Source organism: Dendrobates tinctorius, unplaced genomic scaffold (genome assembly GCF_039654945.1).
Source record: "Dendrobates tinctorius isolate UK_male_01 unplaced genomic scaffold, ASM3965494v1 ptg000027l, whole genome shotgun sequence".
NCBI lineage: Eukaryota > Metazoa > Chordata > Amphibia > Anura > Dendrobatidae > Dendrobates > Dendrobates tinctorius.
In genome coordinates, this window is record NW_027361695.1 from 3,380,552 (window position 1) to 3,402,295 (window position 21,744).

At 42.2% G+C, this 21,744-nt stretch overlaps 1 protein-coding gene across 5 annotated transcripts in view; it reads left to right on the forward strand.

Moving 5' to 3' along the window:
* Nucleotides 1-21,744, forward strand: part of PDZRN3 (PDZ domain containing ring finger 3) — a 244,774-nt gene that overhangs the window by 207,212 nt on the left and 15,818 nt on the right. For 4 of the 5 annotated variants that reach the window (XM_073569689.1, XM_073569690.1, XM_073569692.1 and 1 more), the window contains 2 exons: nucleotides 17,192-17,445; nucleotides 18,890-18,977. In XM_073569689.1, coding sequence (XP_073425790.1) covers nucleotides 17,192-17,445; nucleotides 18,890-18,977 — 342 coding nt within the window. Of the gene's footprint in view, nucleotides 1-459; nucleotides 667-17,191; nucleotides 17,446-18,889; nucleotides 18,978-21,744 lie in introns of those variants that run through there. The other variant, XM_073569691.1, reaches the window with a different exon arrangement.

Sequence of the window (21,744 nt, forward strand, 5' to 3'; positions counted from 1 at the left end):
TCTGTACTTTGGAAAGTTGGATGATAACAAATATGACTGCACATATTTCACATAGCAAATGTTACAGTCTTTTGCTAAGAGGCCGTATGAGATATCATCCAGCTTTTTATATTTTTTTAAATTTTAGGTAGAATTTTTTGTTGGAGACGGTGAGCGCCTCTGATACGGTGTCATGGGTGACGCCAGGTAAAAAGAAAACAGATTCAGATGCATTTTATCGCATTCTGCGTCTACGATTGCGTAAAAAAAAGAAATATACAAAAATCACATATATATATTTTGACAGAAACGTTCAGGATTTTGTCTTTTTTTTCGGCGTCGCTTGTCACAGTTCCCAGTTCTGGTCTCCGTATCGCTGCCTCAATCTGAATAGTCAATGAGAGCTGATTAATATGCATGAGGAGCGGTATTTAGTGTGTGCACTGGACCACTGCACAGCAAGCCAGGCACTAGAGGGAGGGCTGTGTGGTGCGAGGCTGCACAGCAGAGCGACAGGCGCACCGACACTCTGCCTCCTGTCACCCAGTGTGCAGCATCAATGCGACTGCATCCCCGGAGCCGCTCCTCTACACGGGATATGTGTCACATCCTATAACCATGGGATGCAGCTTATGCAGCCTCCGGAGAGCAGACGAGGAATACAAATTACTCTATGAAGTTTGCCAGGTAATTCTTCTTTCTAAAAGCATGAGAAGGGGGGGAAAAAAATTGTATTTGACTCATATGCGTAATTACGAAATTCAAAAGATGTAGCAGAACCGAGCGGGTTTATTCGTAATCATAACCGATGAATATACGTTAAATTTCCCAAATCGACCAACTCGGATCTGCTATATCTCTGGAACTTAGCTCCGCTACATCTGCAGGCCACCAAAGAAAGGACTGATTCCGTTAACCCCTCCCAAACTGCTGTTTGTTGCCAAATTGGCACAGGTAGCGTGCGTTCTCTTGCATGCCAACACATAATAACACCCACCCTAGATGCCTGAGGGCCCCCCAGTTTGTATCCGGTCACGATTATCAAGGTTGTTCTGGAAGACAGGATCCGTTTAATGCCTCCAAGGCAGCGGGGGAATTCTAGATAGACGTGCCGGGGAACATAAACCCATTTTCGAGTTTCATCTCTCATGAAAGGACTGCGCGGCTTTTGTGTTTTCGGAAGGACTGAAGTTGGCAAGAACAAGGTTGCGAGTGCTCAGAGCGCGAGCCAGCTTCCCCGTCACCTTGTTATCTGACAGCGGGGAATCGCAGTCCTTTAATGTACAAAGCGCTGCCGGGTCCTAGGCAGGGAGAACGATTCGCAAAGGGTGGTCCCTTGTACGGATGTAGCGGTGTTGGGTTTGTCATCGATGTGTTGCCTGGGGGGGGGGGGTTAGGACTGGTTTCATCATAGATTGGTGCAAACGATGAAATGACCCTTTCAGCTCTGCTACATCTAAGGGACCAGGGCTAATTGTTTCGAGACTTTAATGTGGGAGACATTTAAAGTTGAGGGTCCTTAAATTGGGACCACAAAGAAACTCCCAGCATTGGGAAATGTGTGCCCCAGTTTAGGATGCTGTAAAGTACCAATTGCACTGGTGTCACTGGCATTTGACGCAATGCTGAGCCTCACTTGCTATTTGTGAGGGTCCTAATGTCGGAACCCCTTCTTTCTCTGGTGGAATCCACCTTTAACATACATTTACTTTTCTCCGCCATGTGTTTTTTTTCTCCGAATGATCTGGAATTTAGAACTCAATCTTGTACTTTGGTGTTAAAGGGAAACTCCCCCCCCCCCCCCCGTGTCAATAAGGGCTCAATGGGGGAGGGGGTTAGTTTGGGGGTTCGCACCCTACTTGTTTTCAGCTACAACATTGCAACCCACTGACACACTTGTCCATTGGCTTTATATGATCTCATTTACTCCAATGCTGCAGTACCAGGCACGGCCAGTGAAGAATGGAGGCGCTGTTTCTGAAAAAAAGGAAAAGTAGACCCAATTTTGGGTCAGGATGAAATTTTACCCCAATGGGGTCTAAAGTTTTGCAATTTTGCCATTAGGAGATAAAGAAAACCCTGCCGACCTTCCCCGCCATCTCTGCTAGTTTATCGGCACCCCTATTTTCCAGACTGATTGTTACGCAGTGTGTGCTCTAACAGCCAGACTGACAAACCTCGACACATTGACAGCCATGATCGTACGCCATTCTTCATCTGTGATAATAATCAGCTTATGTCACATGGTTACAACATCTACACTCTGTCCTATAATATTATATATGTCACGTATCATACGGTCATGCCCATGTCTGCCAACGCTGCCAGCCTATTCACTAAGACTGTGAAGGAAGAAAATAATTAGTAAAATAACTTTGCCCAAAAGTAAAGTTTAGCTCTTTGCCCAAGACTGTAGGTGCAGTTTCTACTTTGGCCACTAGAGGGCAATGTGTGTCAGTTACTGTAAGTTTTGCTTTACTGCCATACTGAAAAGTTTTCTGAGTGGCAGGAGCATTAGAGGCCCATAGGACAGTGGGGCTTTTTTTTTTTATTACCAAGCTATTTGTGATAAATCTCGCTTATTTACTATCCCTGTGCAATATAAGCAGAGAGGAGCCCAGATTGTGTCTCGTTTCTGGAACAGCTGTGCATTCTACATTACCCAAAGGGCCGCTCATTAAGATCCATGATCATTTCTAGCTGAGATACAGGCTGTATGCAATGTGTATCAGTTTAGATGTCAGCCAGGAAAAAGTCCGCTTTTTATTATTCGGTGCCCAAGAGGGCTAGAACCTGGGACCACCAGGCAACAGGAAAGAGCGCTGGGTAGCACAAATCAGATAGATATGCCACCATTCACACAGCATGTAGTGTCACTAAAGAGACACATAGTTCTGCATTGGAGCTGTATACACAAAAAGATGTTTTCGATCCTTTGAAGCAACAGAAAAGTGGTTGCAAAAGTATACACCCCCCAACATGTACCAAAAAGAGTTAAAGCCAAGCTGCAGCATCTTTTAGCGGCATCCTGGTGTCTTTGAGCCGTTATCGCTGTCTATTCCCTTTGGTTAACTAGTGGCACAAACTATTGATTGTCTTCCCGCGCCCGAGGCAGGAGCAGATGTGGAGGGCTGAATAATGGGACACGTTTTGTTCCTTGCCAATCATTAACGCACAGGTACATTAATAAGAGACTAGAATAATGCGGCTGCCATGTATCAATGCCAGTAGGGCGCGATAAGGGTGTCTTTTAATTATTTGACTTTTTGTTTAACATTTAGATTCTTGAGTCTGGTAATATTCTCATCATTCCTCATCTTCCCATTATAGGGGATCGATGTGCAAAAGTGGCCATGCCCTTTAAGAATTAACTCCGCCTCAAAGCTTGGTTTCTATGATTGCCTGCTCTGGTCTATCCTATCTGGGGTCTGCAGGGTGGACGAGAGCCGACCTTACATAGTTACCAGCAGCCCAGATTCTCCTAGGACAGTCTTGCAAATGGAAAAGGGGGGAGATCTTAGCAAAAACAGCCAAAAATAATGCAACATAACTCCTCCCCTTTGTCTAACCTATATATAACTACAGTGTCTGTTTAAATTTAAGACCAACTTTAACTTTTAGACCAGTTTAAAGGGAATGTCCACAATTAGAAAAACGTGTCTTATTGTTTGTGTCACTAGAGTTTGGTTCCACTTAAAGGGGTATTCCCATCTCCAAGATCCTATCCCCAATATGTAGTAGGTGCAGTAACAATAATATTAGCAAATACCTCCAATTAGAAATGTAGCATAGTTCTTCTGATTCGCTATGTCTTTTCTCATGTATCCATGGTGACGACTACTGATATAGTGACAGTTAGCTAGTTGGTAGTGGTCGTAGCCATGGATACCTAAGGTCCTGCAATGCCTGCACATGAGGAAAAATATATAGCGTATCAGAAGAACTATACTACATTTCTAATATTATTATTACGCCTACTACATGTGGGGATAGGATCTTAGAGATTGGAAGACCTCGTTAAGGGAATAGGGCTAAGCTGTAATACCGCACACAACCCACGGACAGGGGTGGCACCGTTTTTAAAATTTAAGCGGCCACGTTTTTTTCTAATTCTGTATAAAGCCGACATAAAACATTCCATTAGCTTGTAATGCTAAATCTAGAGGAGGTCCGACTTCTGGGACCCCTATGGATCCTGAGAATTAAGGGGCTACTGTGGAGTAAACAGAGAGCCGTAAAGCACTTTATATTCCGGACTGGTGGACGTCCCAACCATGCGGAGATGCGATATCGGAGCGCCCCTTTAATATAAAAACCCTATACCGGCTGTCAGGGAATGCAGTCGGTGGAGAAATCCTACAACGTGGACCCTGGAGGTACAGAAAATCCAGCGATAAATGACAAGCCGGCAATCCCAGGGCATCTGTTCTCCGGAATCCCGGCATCAGCGAGACAAAGCGGATCAAATACAGCCGGAGCCGATGTTCGAGTCTTCTCTTCATCCACTAATAACTCAAAGAGCCGCTCTTCATTAAGGGATTTGGAGCCGCGCCAGCGTCTGATAGAGCGCGGCCGATCTCCCCCCTCCTCCTGCGTCTTGTCGCGCGGATCGCCTTATTGTACCTGTAATCACTTAATGAAATGTGTATGAAGACACCTAGTTATTACCGGCTGCAGGTCACATGGCACCAACGGAGAAATCATTAAAAATGTGCAGCCCTTATGGCTACAAAGAGCCGGAGCGGCGGAGTTATCACATTCATTCTCATACGGATGTCAATATCCTAGATGCCATAGGGACCGGATGCTGCAAAAAGTCCATTATACCATATATATATTTTTTTTTTAATTTACACTAGTTTTTTGCTGATTTCTTTATTATAGCACATGGAGCTTTTTTTTTCTTTACTGAAATCCTCTGCACTGACATAGAATTAGTGTCATCATTAAAAAAAAGAAAGAAAAGTTGGACATGCCAACTGTTGATCATTGGATTCGAGTACTGAAGAGATGAGGCCTTAAAGTCCCGCTTCAAGTAACCCTAGAGAGGAGTGCTTTTGTTGCTTTGTTTCAGCCATCAGAAGCGATTCCAGGGTATCAAAAGTTTTCTTTAATTAAATTCTTACTTTCTGCAGCTGCCACTAGGGGGAGCTTAAGTCCTGACTGCATACTGATGCATTATTATTAATATTATTATTTTACTGAAGCACTCTAATAACCAGGAATTTTGCAAATTCTTCTTTTTTTTCCCATATTTTAGTTGCTTCTTATATTTCCGATTTTGTTAAAGGGTTATTCCCATCTTTAGGGATGCAAGATAACGTGCTGATTGGTGGAGGTCTGATTCCTTGGACCCCCACCAATCTCGAGAATGTGGCTCTGCAGGGGTCTGTCTCAATGGAGCTGTGGCCGCCATTAATTTTTTGGGACTACCGAAAATTGATGAGCACCAATTCTAAGTCTCTGCAGAGTACAGTGGCGGTCCGATCAATTAGACCCACACTGATCAACATGATATCTCCTGTCTAATTAGGATAGGTGAGAACTTCAGAACAATGGAGCAACCCTTTAAATCTCTTGATGCTTGCTGTGTCCACCTGGCACTAACAGCAGTCCTTGACTTGACATGTGCTATTAGGCAATTGTTTGTGGCCCCATTCAGTATCACGGCCTTTGGGCATCTAGAGAACTGAAGTATTCAATATTAGCAAAAAAAGCAAGATGATGGCTGCAAAAACTAATATGTAATATGCCAGGTAATATAGATCTATCTATCTATCTATCTATCTATCTATCCCATATCTATCTATCCCATATCTATCTATCTATCCCATATCTATCTATCCCATATCTATCTATCTATCTATCTATCTATCTATCTATCCCATATCTATCTATCTATCCCATATCTATCTATCTATCCCATATCTATCTATCTATCTATCCCATATCTATCTATCCCATATCTATCTATCTATCTATCTATCTATCTATCAAAACCTTTGTATATAAAATATTAAGTTCTTGATCTCCCCCTAGTGGTGGCTGCAGGCAGCCACAATGTTATCTTTGAACACTGTGTATACAAGGGATTGCCTGCTACATGCTGAACCACATAACATTGGAGATAAAAAAAATGACATGATGGTAAAAAGTTTACATTAACCTATAAAAGCACGATGACATATATCAGCTTTTCTAAAAATGACCATTGATCTAAAGGGTGGCAAAATTGTGATATTCTGCCACCTAGTGGTCAAATAATGTGAACATAATGACATCCTAAACTTTTTTTTTTTTTTTTTTTTAAATTGTGAAAGTGAACAGTTCTTCGACTTAATGAGTTTTTGTTGGAATGATTGATCACTCGTGACAGAGGATTTGTAACACCCACACGCAGGTGTTATGTGCTACGGCCGCTACCTTAGGATTTGGGTTACATACTAAGGGTAGATCGGCTTACTGTAATGTTATAGCCCCCATATTGTGTGGGTATCAGGAACAAGTTCATCAACATATTTCTTGCACCTGAATACCAGAGGTTCGCCCTTTTTAAATTTTTCCTATACTACAAGACGTCCATGGGCCCCGTGTGGAGGGGGCCCTATAGCTGAAAACACCTTGTTGATCACAGATTCGAGGTCTTGCTGATAAGTTTTCCTGACCCCCATTTTTATCCATTGGGTATTGGATTGTTCCCTTGCATATTCTAAATGACTGTTTCCCCCTAAATTCCATATTTTCCTAGTATTGGGCCATCCTTCTGTTATCTCTCCTGGAAATGTATGAAAAAAAAATGACAACTGGGCGTTACCGTTCCCCTGTGTCAATTGGGAGTGTCTGAGTCAGTAGGGAAACATGGTGGCATAACGTGAAGCTCATGGGCCCCAATGCAAAAGCTTCACTAGGGCCCCAAACTGTTGCAAGTCTTTACTAGTAATGGTCTTTTCATAGAGACTTTTGGGGCCCCTTAGGCTCCAGGGCCCGGGTACGATTGCTCCTCCTATAGCAGAGATCTGTCCCTAGTGGTGTAACTGCATCACTACAAGGGGAATGGTAATGCCTATACGTCAGGGCTCCCCCCCCCCCCCATACATTTCCAGGAGGAATTAGAGAGGGACATTTTGAGAAAAGATGCGTCAGAATTACTATTTCTAGATCAGGAGAGGTGACGGAGGGTTTTTTTTTCGTCCCCCCCCCCCCCAAACTTGGACTCCAGATCCGGATGGCGGCCTGACTGACGTGACTGCTCGTTAACACACAGACATCAAAGTATTTGTGTTATTCTCAGCGCAAATTGAACTGAAGGCCGGGAATTCTATCACAAATGAGTTCAGTATGAAGGGGGGGAAGAAGAGAAATAAAGGCACATCGACAAATCCTCGGCCTGACAGCTGGGAAGATCTCGGATCTCCGGAAAACTGCCCTCTAATGATGGCGGCGCCTGTGCGCGCGGCTCCCAACGTCCCTCTGCTTAATTAGACATACATCAGCGGTCGGCAATTGAAATGTTCCTCTTGACTTGCGTATGAATAATGCAGCGCCGCGGTGTGAAGCCGCACTCGCAGGAGCCTTTTATGACACATAAATCCGTGTGAATGGCGGAATATTCACTTACGAGCGAGCGAACAATCAAACAGTCAGCTTGGGACAAAACGACGGCGGCGGCTCCTGAGAGGATTATTACAGGACGGATGGACGACGGGGGAAGTTATGGGCCCGGGAATCAGCCACTGATTTATGAAAATGTCACTCCGGCCTGGCTGTGTGATGGAGCCACCGGGCCGAGGGGCAAAGATAGAACCTGATTCAGGGAGAAAATACTGCAAAATGGGGTCTGGTATTTCATTTATGACTCCTCACTATAGCAACAGTGCCCTATAACAGTAATACTGCCTCATAGCAACAGTGGTAATGCTTCATAGCAACAGTAATACTGCCTCATAGCAACAGTGGTAATGCTTCATAGCAACAGTAGTAATGCCTCATAGCAACAGTAATACTGCATCATAGCAACAGTAGTAATGCCTCATAGCAGTAGTACTATCTCTTGGCAACAGTAACACTGCCTCATAGCAACAGTAGTATTGCCTCATAGCAACAGTAATGCTGTCTCTTGGCAACAGTAATACTGTCTCATAGCAACAGTAATATGGCCTCTTGGCAACAGTTGTAATGCTTCATAGCTACAGTAATACTGTTTCTTAGCAACAGTAATACCGCCTCTTGGCAACGGTAGTAATGCCTTATAGTGAATGTAATACTGCCTCATAGCAACAGTAGTATTGCCTCATAGCAACCGTAATACTGCCTTATAGTGACAATAATACTGCCTCTTAGCAACAGTAGTAATGCTTCATAGCAACAGTAATACTGTCTCTTAGCAACAGTAATACCGCCTCTTAGCAACGGTAGTAATGCCTTATAGTGACTGTAGTACTGCCTCATAGCAACAGTAATATTGCCTCATAGCAACCGTAATACTGTCTCTTGGCAACAGTAATAAGACCTCTTAGCTACAGTAGTAATGCGTTATAGTGACTGTAATACTGTCTCATAGCAACAGTAATACTGCCTCTTAGCAACAGAAGTAATGCCTTATAGCAACTGTAATATTGTCTCTTGGCAACAGTAGTAATGCCTCATAGCAACAGTAATACTGTCTCTTAGCAACGGTAATACGTCCTCTTAGCTACAGTAATATTGCCGCTTAGCAACAGTACTAATGCCTTATAGAGACTGTAACACTGTATCATAGTAACAGTAACATTGCCTCATAGTATTACTGTTGCTATGATGCAGTGTTACTGTTGCTATGAGGCAGTAACTCTGTTGCTATGAGGCAGTATTACGGTTGCTATGAGGCAGTGTTACTGTTGCTATGAGGCAGTATTACGGTTGCTATGAGGCAGTAATACTGTTGCTATGAGGCAGTGTTACGGTTGCTATGAGGCAGTATTACAGTTGCTATGAGGCAGTGTTACGGTTGCTATGAGGCAGTAATACTGTTGCTATGAGGCAGTGTTACTGTTGTTATGAGGTAGTGTTACGGTTGCTATGAGGCAGTATTACGGTTGCTATGAGGCAGTATTACGGTTGCTATGAGGCAGTGTTACTGTTGCTATGAGGCAGTATTACGGTTGCTATGAGGCAGTAATACTGTTGCTATGAGGCAGTGTTACGGTTGCTATGAGGCAGTATTACAGTTGCTATGAGGCAGTGTTACGGTTGCTATGAGGCAGTAATACTGTTGCTATGAGGCAGTGTTACTGTTGCTATGAGGTAGTGTTACGGTTGCTATGAGGCAGTATTACGGTTGCTATGAGGCAGTATTACGGTTGAGGCAGTATTACGGTTGCTGCCTCATAACAGTAATATTTCCTCATAGCAACAACATTGTTTTCTAGCAGCATTAACACTGCCTCCTAACGGTGCCCCCTATTGACATCACATTGACCACCTAACTATGGCCTTTTTCAGTCCAACCGAAATATGCCCATGATAACAATTACAGTGCGCCGACATTACAGCCATAGGGGCAAACATAGAGTCCCCATAATGTCAATCACAGTATCTCTATGATGATAACGATATTTCTCCTCAGTTCCTGCAACATTGACCTATATTGAAAGTCCACCATTATTGACAGGCACAGTAACCCTACATTGTCCAACAGGACAATGCCTTGCAATGACACTGCCCGCCGTAATGACCGCTATAGTTCCCCCCCCCATAATTATAAGGCATAGTGCCTCCAGGACTGCAGAAATGTTTCACCCTACTTGACACTCAGTGACCCCATAATTACGACCATGACGGTTCCTCGTAGTAACACCAACATTGCCCCATTAACTTCTCCTTTCCTACAGCACGGATAACCATTCCCATCCTGGCACATGCTGTATCTACCCATCCGTGCCCCTAAATACCAACAGATCATACATCAGACGGGTGGTAACTCTTCACGATCATCTCTAGTTAAAAAATCTATCATCTGCAATAGAGTATATACTATATTTACTTGTAGTGGCATCAACCATTTTCTACAGAGGTTCTTTCCTTGCAACTGGCACCTTCTTTCCTCCCAATGATGTCATGCCACTCCCCGAGCTACTTATGTTCATCTCACCGCCATCTATACATCTGCTTACAGCTTTGAAGCAGGTGGTGGGGAGGGACGTATCTCAGCCCATGTCACATAAAGAAGCCAAAGTGCAGCGCTTGGACGGATAAAATGTGCAGAACACATAAGTCTTCCCTGCCCTAATTAATTACGAGGATACGTCCAGCATTTATTCCTTACCGCCACTTACGAATTGCATGAGGGTGAACGCCCCACGGTGTCTATGGGCCGTAATTATGTAAAAGACACAAAAATGTACATACTAATTCTGACTTCAGCGGTCAGATTCCTGAGACCAGATGATGAACTGAGATGACTCCGACTTTCTCTCTATGGTGGCCCTAATTGAACCGAAAGTCCTGGTAAAATGGTCAGAGGAGTGCAGACGTGCAGTTTAAGAGAGAATTGATTCTGGTAGTCAACTAACGAAACTGCTTTTGTGTACAAAAATCCTCAATACTTAAGATTATGAGTAACCAATGCCAAATAGGTATAGTAAAGGTTCTTCCTTTTTTTGAGACCTCCACAGCGCTAGCCTGTACTGCAATATGGTCATCAAAGCATCATGCACACCTCAGAGGTGTCTACAGTTGATGGAAAAGTTAGAAGAGCAGCAAAATCAAGTTGATGTTGACAAGTCTTAACCCTAGAGTGAGCTTCAGAGCTCCATAATGGTGCAAGGTTTTACCACCAAGGACATAAGGGCTTAGTCTTTGTTTCCAACCATGATCCTTGTAGGAACCTTCAGTTCTTGGACTGCTTGGAGAGATTAGTTCTACTCAACAGTTATAAAGATGGGACAAACTACAGTAAGGCGCCTCTCTCCAAGAGCCCCATACCATATGCATGGGCTGCCTCTACGGTAGATGTGCACTTGGCTAAAACATGGCCTGTTGGGGTTCCTTAAAAGCTTCGTAAATGTGAATTAGGAAATCTAAAGAGTAAGTCATTTGACAATGTCAAAACCTTGAAAGCTTCAGGACCATTTGACTGACAACATTGGTCTTTGGCTTCTCAAATTTGGACAAGAGTCTCTTTCTCGGAATTCTTCCAAAGCTGATTTTTCAAGGAGAATATGGGGAAACCAAGTGAACCCATGTAATTTGTCTTCTGGGGTTGGTGCTATGTAATACATCTCAGTGAATAGAGCCTACGAAGGAAGGAGTCTATTATAGCACAATATAGATTGAAGAGAAAGAAAGGCCGGATTAACCAGGGATATCAAGTAGAATTAATTGGTATCCTCAACCGCACTACTGATATTCACAAGAAAAATGGAAAACATTTCTGGTGATCCACAAATTCTTTATGGTTCGGATACTTTTCGTGACTTGAAGTCTTCTTAGAATTTCAATAAAGATGTTTGTTAGACCAGAAAGAGAGGTTTGGATGGAAAACAAGGGCCTATGCCGGTTGGTGAATAGACTCTCAATGTATCACGGGATTTGCTGTGGCTATAGAAGACTGAATAAAAGCTTTCACTCCCCAAGATAGTAGAATAAAGAGGACCCAACAAATGCTTTAATGCATACAAATGTTTACCATGCCATGCTGCTAAATAACCAGGTCAGACAGCTGTAGTTCGAGGAATCAACTTGGTTCCAAAATCTTATGTCACCCCTTTGTTGTGGGCAACACAAAACAGCCTTTAGTGCCCAGGCTCCGAATAGTAAACCATAGAGACCGAAATTCTGAGCTAACCTATATGGAAGATAGGGCTAATTTTGAGCAAGAATTTGAAAGTGTATTCAAGATTTTGGAGGTGTAGAGTTAATTTGGCATTGGTATCCTCACTAAATGGTGTTGATATCTGTCTGCTAAAAAGCTCGTCTAACTCTATATCCCAACCCCCCGATACTTGTGCACGCTCATACACTGCCTAGCACGCAAGTGTTTCCATTGGAGAGAGGAGAAAATTTTGCAGCCAGACATCTCTCCGTTGGCTTATTCTCTGTGAGAACAGATGTTTGGACATGTTCGTATTCAACATTTCCAATTCTTAGTGAGACCTCTGCACTGGAGCTGCTAAAATCATTGAGTGGTGCCCAAGTTTTGACTCACCCATCTATTACAAAACATTGACTAATTTTTAAGACAAACATCACTTATCGATAGGAATTTTTGGGGTCAGTTATCCTAAGGGTGTGAACGTGGGTGACTTTACCAGATAATCCAATCTGATATGTTTGGGGACTACTTGTCCATACGAAGAGAATCTTATATTTTGGGTAAATTATCTTCTGCAGTCTAATCTCCTAGGCTTATTCCCTTGCTCTTCTAGATGTCCATTTCAAAATTTCTTGCTAAAAATCAGTAATTGCTGACAATATATGTTATATATTGGCCAAGGAAATTAAAAAAAAAGTAGAAGTTAGGAATGCAACGAGTGGTGCGCCACAAGAAAAAGAGTAAGCTCACAGAGGAAAAAAAGGACTTAAAAATCCTGCAAATTTTAGCAAAAACACATCATAGAAAATAGCCTCACCAAACCTTGTCCAATGACTGCATCCTGCTAGTGCATTAGTCAGTGGACAAGGTTTGGTGAGGCTATTTTCTATGATGTGTTTTTGCTAAAATTTACAGGATTTTTAAGTCCATTTTTACCTGTCTGTGAACAAGAAAAAGTATAGCAAGCCTACGCAACCCTTCGTACATGTATTAAAGGTACATAACTTTTGGCCAAACGTTCATACCATCTAATTTTCTTCGCAAAGTGTATCCTGACATCTTGGATTAGTTGACGACACATAGGGAACATGCTGCAGAGGGACCATTCTTGAAGTCACTCGTCATCTACACTTTCATTGGTGTTGGTAGCACATGAATGATTTGAGCACTGCCACCCATCCATCGTTCCTCAGTGCTATGTATTAGCGCCCATTGTTATGACCATTGGTTCATATACATTAGTCTTTGCAATAGCTCAGGCTCCAGAGTCATTTATCATCCCATGAATCTGACTTATGTGTAGCACTATGTGATCTCAGATGTGGCCTCATTATTGGACGTTATTATGAGTGCAGTGATGTGTTATTTTATCCCTGCTGCACATTGAATTTAAAAACAGCTGATGCTACTTATTAATATAGGCTGTACAGAGGTTGGCCACTCTAGAAAACCCCTTTTATTTAACCTTTTAGGAAATTGATAGTTAATATGAGGGTGTATTGTGCTCAGGTTCCTCATCTCTTGGACAGAGCCATTGCGAAGAGCTCTCTCTCTATGGATGGCCTGTTCTGCCGTGGTAGGTTCAAGCTCTCAAATTCACAAGATAACAAGGTTTAGCCATTAATTCCTTGATACTCTGCAATGGACACCCCAATATGAAGATGGCAGCACCATATTTATATCTATAGAACCTATAGGTATCTTCTTTTTCACAGCTTATGTGTTTCTCATCAGTCAATCATAAATACTGTTCTTTATATAATCTATCTAGAACCTCAAATCATTTTTGTGGTCATCTGACTACATTACAGCACTAATTCTTAAAGCATCACCAACAGGCAACTCAATGGGGTATCTCCAGGCCATATCAAAGCATCACCTATAGGGAATTATATGGGTTCCTTCAAAGATACATTCTATTCCTAATTAAAGCATCACCTATATGGCCCTTATGGGCACATTCATAGGCATGTCTATTGCCAAATCAAAGCATTACCTTTAGGGACCTCAATGGGCACGAACTATGCCAACTCAAATCATCACCTATAAGGACCTTTATGGACACCTTCATAGGCATGTCCTATGCCAAATCAAAACATCACCTACAGGGACCTATATGGACACATTCATAGGTGCATCTTATGCCAAATAAAAAATCACCTTTTGGGACCTCTATGGGCACGGACCATGCCAAGTCAAATCAAAAGCAAAAAATATAGGGCTCTTTATGAGCACCTTTGTAGGCACGTCCTATGCCACTTCAAAGTATAACCTATAGGGACCTCTATGGGCACTTTTAAAGGCACGCCCTATGCCAAATCAAAGCGTCACCTATTGGGACCTCTATGGACACCTTAATAGGCACATTCTATGCCAAATCAAAGCGTCACCTATAGGGACCTCTATGGTCACCTTCACAGGCATGTCCTATGCCAAACCAAAGCATCACCTATAAGGACTTCTATGGGCACTTTCATAGTTACATCTGATGTCAATTAAAATCATCAACTGTAGGCACCTTTCCGGACATCTCCATAGGCACATCCTATGCCATATTTAAAATCTGACTCTGATTACTACGACAAACCTGACAAATAGGCAAGTGACCTATTCTGCTACTTAACTGATCATAGGTGATTTGGCTAGTGTGGCTATGCTGTGTAGCATCTAAATAGTTTGTAAGTAGTTTCCACAAGGAGCAGTTTGCGAACATTCACATAGCAAGCAGAGCATGTTTTCACATCAGGAGCTAGTGGACATTCAGCTTTCGGCATGGTGAGGAGTCTTTACAACCTACCAGACATTTAAGCTGCAGCGTGAAGAAAATTTCCCAGAAGTAGCAATGTTTGAGGTTATAATTTCCGAGTTCTGTGACTTCCAGATCATTGAGCAAGTTATTAAAACCTGAAAGAATAAAGTAACTCATTACACAGACACAGCGAGAGCGGAGGTCATGCTCTGAAAGTTGACAGCAGCAGAGAAAGGACTCCTGAAACCCGCTGCAGACTTTTAATATAGTTAATTTAATTTTTCCTTCTCCCCGGTAACAATAGTGATGGTCTAGGGAAGATTAAAGGATCGTGGCAGATAAAAATCAAATGCAAGCTTTATTTGTTTTGTTTTTTTTGCAGCCACCTTGTGCTACAGGGGGCACCATCTATTATAGGGCCTTATAATGTTCAGTCACACATTAGCGGCTCCATTATGTCTAGTAAATGACTGCCTTATATGATGATAGGGCTGGAGGTGATAGGAAATATATGGCAGAATTGAATAGCCCTAGCTCACTTATTACTACACAGTTGCTATTGATGCGTCTAGGAAATTTGAGCAGCAAATGGCGGCCATTTTTTAAAGGGACAACAAAGTGTGGCCATATTTGTTGTTTCCATCAAATTAATTTCTTATCCGTATGTTCTGTTAATCATCACAGAAGAGATTTAAAAGCAATGTCAAAGTAACGACAAATGTAGGTGCACTTCCTGTTGTCACTTCCTCTAAAATGGCTGCCACAACAAAACAGAAAAGTGCCAATATCTCCGTAAGTAGATAAAATACCATTGTCAGATTATTATGGTCACTCTAACTTCTGATTTACTGATATATGACCAATTTTATGATTTGGGGTAAAATTCCCCTTTAACTTGATTTTTTTTAAAATTGTAGACATAGGGTTTGTTGTGTAAACCTTTTCTCACTCTGGGTTTTCGAATGTGTTATGATGGCTTCAGCATTTTTCAGACTGTTTTAGGAACTATAATTTGTGGTCGTACCTGCGGGCCATTGGATGTAAGTACAGGAAGGATATAAATGGGCTTTTCCCACAGTGCCCTCATGGGAGAAAGTAAGCTTTGCACAGTTGATATTCATTTTTATGTAAAATAGGACAGGTCATCAAAGCAAAAGACAAAAATCAGAGGATCGCCCTCCATCAATTCCTTGAAAGGCATATGAAATGGGTTTGCAAATTGGGGAACAAGTGACATGGTGCCTGTTTCCGCGATAACCCATATGCTGTGTCTGCTATTATAGAAGTCAAATGAAGACTAAGCTGCAATACCAGACACTGCCCATGAAAAAGGGGCGCTGTTTCTGAAAAACAGCTCATTTATTTTCCTAATCCAGGACAATCCTGATAATGCATGGATTCCTCCTTTAACACATTAATGTCTTTTAGGTTTTACAATGACAGTATCTCCATCACTGTTTTTGGGAAGGGGGGGGATGGTGCTGCAGGTGGCATCACAATCCACTGGGCAAGCTCTGGGGTGTTTACAACAACAAGTATCTAAGAATATTGATTACCGCCTCCCGTATGATAAGAGCTGTGTATTACCTGTAGCCGGAGGCAATCCATGTGTTCTGCTGCCTGTGTTCTGCTATGAACACTGGTACAGCAGAGATAACGCAGACACAAAGCTTCATTTAATTCACAGGGTGAATATACGTGGAAAAAAAAAAATGTGCCGGGAAGCCTTCCATGTGTAAAATATAATGAGTCCATTAGACAGGCTTTCTAGATCCATCGCAAGTAAATACACAACTCCCCTCCCCCCATCTACATCACAATCATTACTGCCAGTGGGGTTTGCGTCATTTCAAGGGCAAGTCCATCCGTTATGGTCATTAACGTCAATCAGACAGTAAATATTCAGAAAAGTGATGGTGAAGAAATGTTTTAAATGTTTTTCTACATGCTTTTTTTTTAAGTCTGAATGTCACTGTCATGGCATAGATTTCAAATTCTACTTACTATAGGAGCAGCTGTCCCCTGTGCTCCTTGTCTCCCCCTGCTGTTGGAAAAAAAGTATAGATCCTCTGCCAAAATGAGTGGAGGAGGAACTGCAATGACAATAGTTAAGGGAGTATTATTTTCATGAGAAGCAACAGTTTTACTATTGTCTGTGCCTGGTGGTGATACAACAAAATAAATAAAAATAGCATCCTGTCTTCTAATTCTGAAAAAAATCATTTTAAACAGGACCTGTCACTTGCCATAAATATGCAGTTTTTCATGCCTGGTGAAAATGCCGCTGTTCTTCTGAATCCGGCGATGTTTTTCTTTTCTTCCTACGCCTCTCCATTCCGGAGTTATGGCCCCCTTTACCTTGTATGTAGATCTATTTTTTTTTTATCTAAGTGGGTGTGGTCGACACATACAAGAGTCTTTTGAAGACCACACCCATTTATCGAAAAAGGTTATATATATATAGAGGGAAGAGAAGGCCATATCTCAGGATCGGAGAGGAGCAGGAAGAAAAGAAAAACATCGCCGGATTCAGGAGAACAGCGACATTTACACCAGATACAAAAAGTACATATTTACGGGAACTGACCAGTCCCCTTTAAGTACTTTGTCGTTAAGATGAGAAGCTGAACAAAGGAAAGTCAATGTAATTTTTTAAAATATTTTTCTTGCAGGTAAATGGAAAAGACTTATCAAGAGCGACACATGACCAAGCAGTGGAAGCCTTTAAAACTGCCAAAGAACCCATCGTGGTGCAAGTTTTACGAAGAACTCCACGCACAAAGATGTACAACGCCCCATCCGATGTGCAGATGATGGACACCGGGACACAGACTGACATAACTTTCGAGCACATTATGGCCCTGACTAAAATGAACTCTACATCTCCATCAGTATCTGCTCTGGATCCATATCTCATAAATGAAGAGTAAGTGTGAACAAAAAAATATCATTTCATTTCCTGCCATGATGTGCCCTGCTGAGAGGAGGAATTCTAGAGGGGCAAGCTCAGGCGTTACCAAGTGACAAACATTGCTATCATTGTCACATTGGAAGATAGATAGAAAGATAGAGAAATAGGGAGAGAAATCAAAGCAGCACTTTTCATGCAAAAATGAGTGCAAGCCCCAAAACATCTTGTATAGAAATCCAAAAAATAAGGGCAGCACTGCTTGAGAAAGGCTTTGCTATTTTGAGCTGAAACATCGCATGGACTGATTAAAATCTGGTTTGTCACCATCTGACTATGGAGGTCTGGAAGATGGAAGGAAAAAGAGAAGGAAAAAGAAAAAGGAAAAAGACAGAAGGAAGGAGAAGGAAAGATGGAAGGAAAGGAGTAGGAAAGATGGAAGAAAGAAAGACGGAAGGAAGGAGAAGGAAGGAGTAGGAAAGATGGAAGGAAGGAGAAGGAAAGATGGAAGGAAGGAGAAGGAAAGATGGAAGGAGAAAGAAAGGAGGAAGGAGAAAAAGAAAAATGAGAGGAAGGAGAAAAAGAAAGATGAGAGGAAGGAGAAAAGAAAAGATGGGAGGAAGAAGAAAAAGATGAGAGGAAGGATAAAAAGAAAGATGGAAGGAAGGATAAAAAGAAAGATGGAAGGCAGGAGAAAGAAAGATGAGAGGAGAAAGAAAGGGAGGAAGGAGAAAAGAAAGATCAGAGAAAGGAGAAAAAGAAAGATGAGAGGAAGGAGAAAAATAAAAATGAGAGGAAGGAGAAGGAAAGATGGGAGAAACGAGAAAGAAAGATGGGAGGAAGGAGAAAGTAAGATGGGAGGAAGGCAGGAGAAAGAAAGATGGGAGGAAGGCAGGAGAAGGAAAGATGGAAGGAAGGAAGGAGAGAGATGGGAGGAAGGAGAAGGAAAGAAAGAAAAGGAAAAGGGAGGAGAAATACTGATCGAAGGAAGAAAGAAAAAAGACAGACTGAAAGAAGGAAAATAAAGTTGGAAGGAATATAGGAGAAAGAAAAATGGAAGAGAAGAAAGAACACATTGTATTTGCACACAGTTAAGCTCTAACATTTGTTTGTTCTGTTGCAATATCATTTTCTGGATTCTTTAGTCTCGCTTGTGATAAGTGAGGAATTAATGGCGACTTCCGTGATTATTCCTTCGCCTCTTGCGCCTTCCTGTTGTGTTAATGGAATATTTGCATTTCAAAAACCAACCGACCCCAGTTCTGTCCTGAACACAAACCGCACCAAGGAATCGTCCTTATTATCGTTTAATCTCTCCATTTAGGCGTTTTTAATTATGAATAATACAGGCCGGAGGTTTTGCACTTTTGACAAATTCACTTTATGCAAATGTGAACAACAAAATAATTGGTCGTTATCCGGGAATAGGGCGGGTTCTCAAATCCTCGCTTTCTGCTTTTAGGCATTCGTCACCTCACGAATATTTTGACCCCAATGACTTCATGGGAGGATTGCCTCAAGATATTGACAGAGATGAGTTGGAATTGGAGGTAAGTCTTTAATGTGTGAGATAATTAAATGCAAGTTCTGTACACAAATTGACAATTTCATTTCCCCGTGATCTTACATAGCTGGAGACTACGATAATCATGGATCAGTGAGCAATTCCTCTACTTCATGAGCATCAGCTGCCACAGTATCTAAAACTTTAGCTTAATGAGTTACCTACATGTCACTGCAGTCAGGATCACTGAGAATTGGAAACAAAAGTTTACGTCAGCAGCTGAGTTCCTCAGGGGTGGAGCTTTGCATTCCATTCCCTCCCATGCTTACTACTGAAATTATATATTGTCTTTACTTTTAGACATTAAGCATTATTAAGACAACTTACTTTGTCTCAGGAAGGCAACCCCTGACTCTATTAATATGGATATCATAAAGGGGCCCATGCTCAGAACCCCTCCTAAGAGCCAGTGCTGAAAACTACAGTATATTGACCGCAAATGTACACTTTTTTTGGTTTTAAGCATAAATATCTGGCAGATAGTTGCTACCCCCAGCTCCACGAGCTTTGACAAAATAACCCCTGAAGCTGAGATACGGAGTGTTGTTTGTTGAGGTCCTCATGCTGTATATCTGCCGCACGTTTCTCTGAGCCTCATGAACTAATATAGGAGTGTTCAGGATTAGAAAACCATGGATACTATTTTTTTTCCCGCAGGTTGTATGTAGCTGTGGAATAAATTAGAAACAGCTGCAATACCACTCACAACCTGTGGACAGGTGTGGCGCTGTTTTGGCAGAAAGCAGCCATGTTTGTATAATCCTGTTCAACCCTTTTCGATATGTGAATTTAGAGCACAAATTGTAGGATTATTATTATTACTATAATATATATATGTATGTATATATCCATAAAGCATATACCGTATATACATATATATATATTCTCAATGCATCATGTTATTCAAATATCCCTTGCTTGCTGTCAGTGAATAGAAATATTCTTCCTTACAGTCACAAAATATGTTCAGAAGTCGCAGAACTTTTCATGATCTTATGAACGCATTTTAGGCACAAAGCAGAAATGTCATTGAGGTCTACAAGTGCATCACCCCCTGCCGGACGGGAGACATTGCCAGTTAACGCAGCTGTCAAACCACATTTTTTTTCATGAATTATTCACATGGGTCTGTTTTACTTCTCCCCGGCCCCCGTATTCAGTGACATCTTGCACATCGTATTACGTGTTTACAATAGCGCTAATTCGTATTGATTTGTAATAAGAGACGACGTTACGGGGGCGAATGGGCAGAAGACCGGTTGCGTTTTTAAAATGTAAGAAAGTGACGGGGGGGCTGCTCCTGTGATCGCTAGCAAAGATGTCACATTTAAATATTTTCCCCATTAGGGAGCCAAAGTGACCCTCCTGCCGTATGGCCATGGGTGGGAGGAAGGGCTGACATCTGGTCCAGCGATAGCATCCTGTCAATGCCACCTCCCTAATTGGCTGACGGAGGCTCCTTAATACATTGCCCTCTTATCTCGGGATGAGGACATACCCTGCCGATAGCCATAAAGGAGCCTCTCTTTACTGCACGCTGCAAGTCAGGGTCAGCCTCAACCAGCCCCACGTAATAATCATGTGGCAAAGGGCTGAGCGATCTCTTATACCAACGGCTTAAGGTTGTGAACCCTCAATGTAATAGCATTGATACAGCACTGTAATAATAATATAATAAATAATAAATTTTATTTTTATAGCGCCGACATATTCCGCAGCACTTTACATTTCAGAGGGGATTTGTACAGACAATAGACATTACAGCATAACAATAATCACATAGATCATAACAGATACCAAGAGGAATGAGCGCCCTGCTCGCAAGCTTACAGTCTATGAGGAAAGAGGGAGACACGAAAGGTGGGTGGTAACAGTTGCCCTGATTGTATGGACCAGCCATAATGTTAGGTGTGTGACAGTACAGACACAGAGGACTAATGGATGCATAAAGCATGTGGGAACATGATGCGGGGAGCATGGCTATGGTAAAACTTTTGGCTGTGCCACACAGGGATAGATTAGGTTAATGTGTTGTGGCGATAGGCCAGTCTGAATAAATGTGTTTTCAGGGCACGCTTAAAATTGTGGGGATTGAGGACTAATCGTATTGACCTGGGAAGTGCATTCCAAAGAATTGGCACAGCACGTGTAAAGTCTTGGAGACGGAAGTGGGAGGTTCTGATTACTGAGGATGCTAACCTCAGGTCATCAGCAGAACGGAGGGCGCGGGTAGGGTGGTATACTGAAACAAGGGAGGAGATGTAGGGTGGTGCTGAGCCATGGAGGGCTTTGTGGGTGAGGGTAGTAAGTTTATACTGAATTCTGGAGTGGATGGGTAGCCATTGTAATGACTGGCACAAGGTAGAGGCATCGGTGTAACGATTGGTGAGGAATATGATCCTGGCTGCAGCATTCAAGACAGATTGGAGAGGGGAGAGTTTGGTAAGAGGGAGACCGATTAGAAGAGAGTTACAATAGTCGAGACGAGAATCAATAAGAGAAACAGTAAGAGTTTTTGCAGAATCAAAAGTAAGAAAAGGTCGAATTCTAGAAATGTTTTTGAGGTGCAGATGACAAGAGCGAGCCAGTGATCGAATGTGGGGGGCAAAGGAAAGCTCGGAGTCAAGTATGACCCCAAGACAGCGGGCATGTTGCTGGGGAGTAATAGTGGAACCACACACAGAAATGGCAATGTCGGGTATAGGTACATTAGAAGAGGGAGGAAACACAAGGAGTTCAGTCTTTGACAGGTT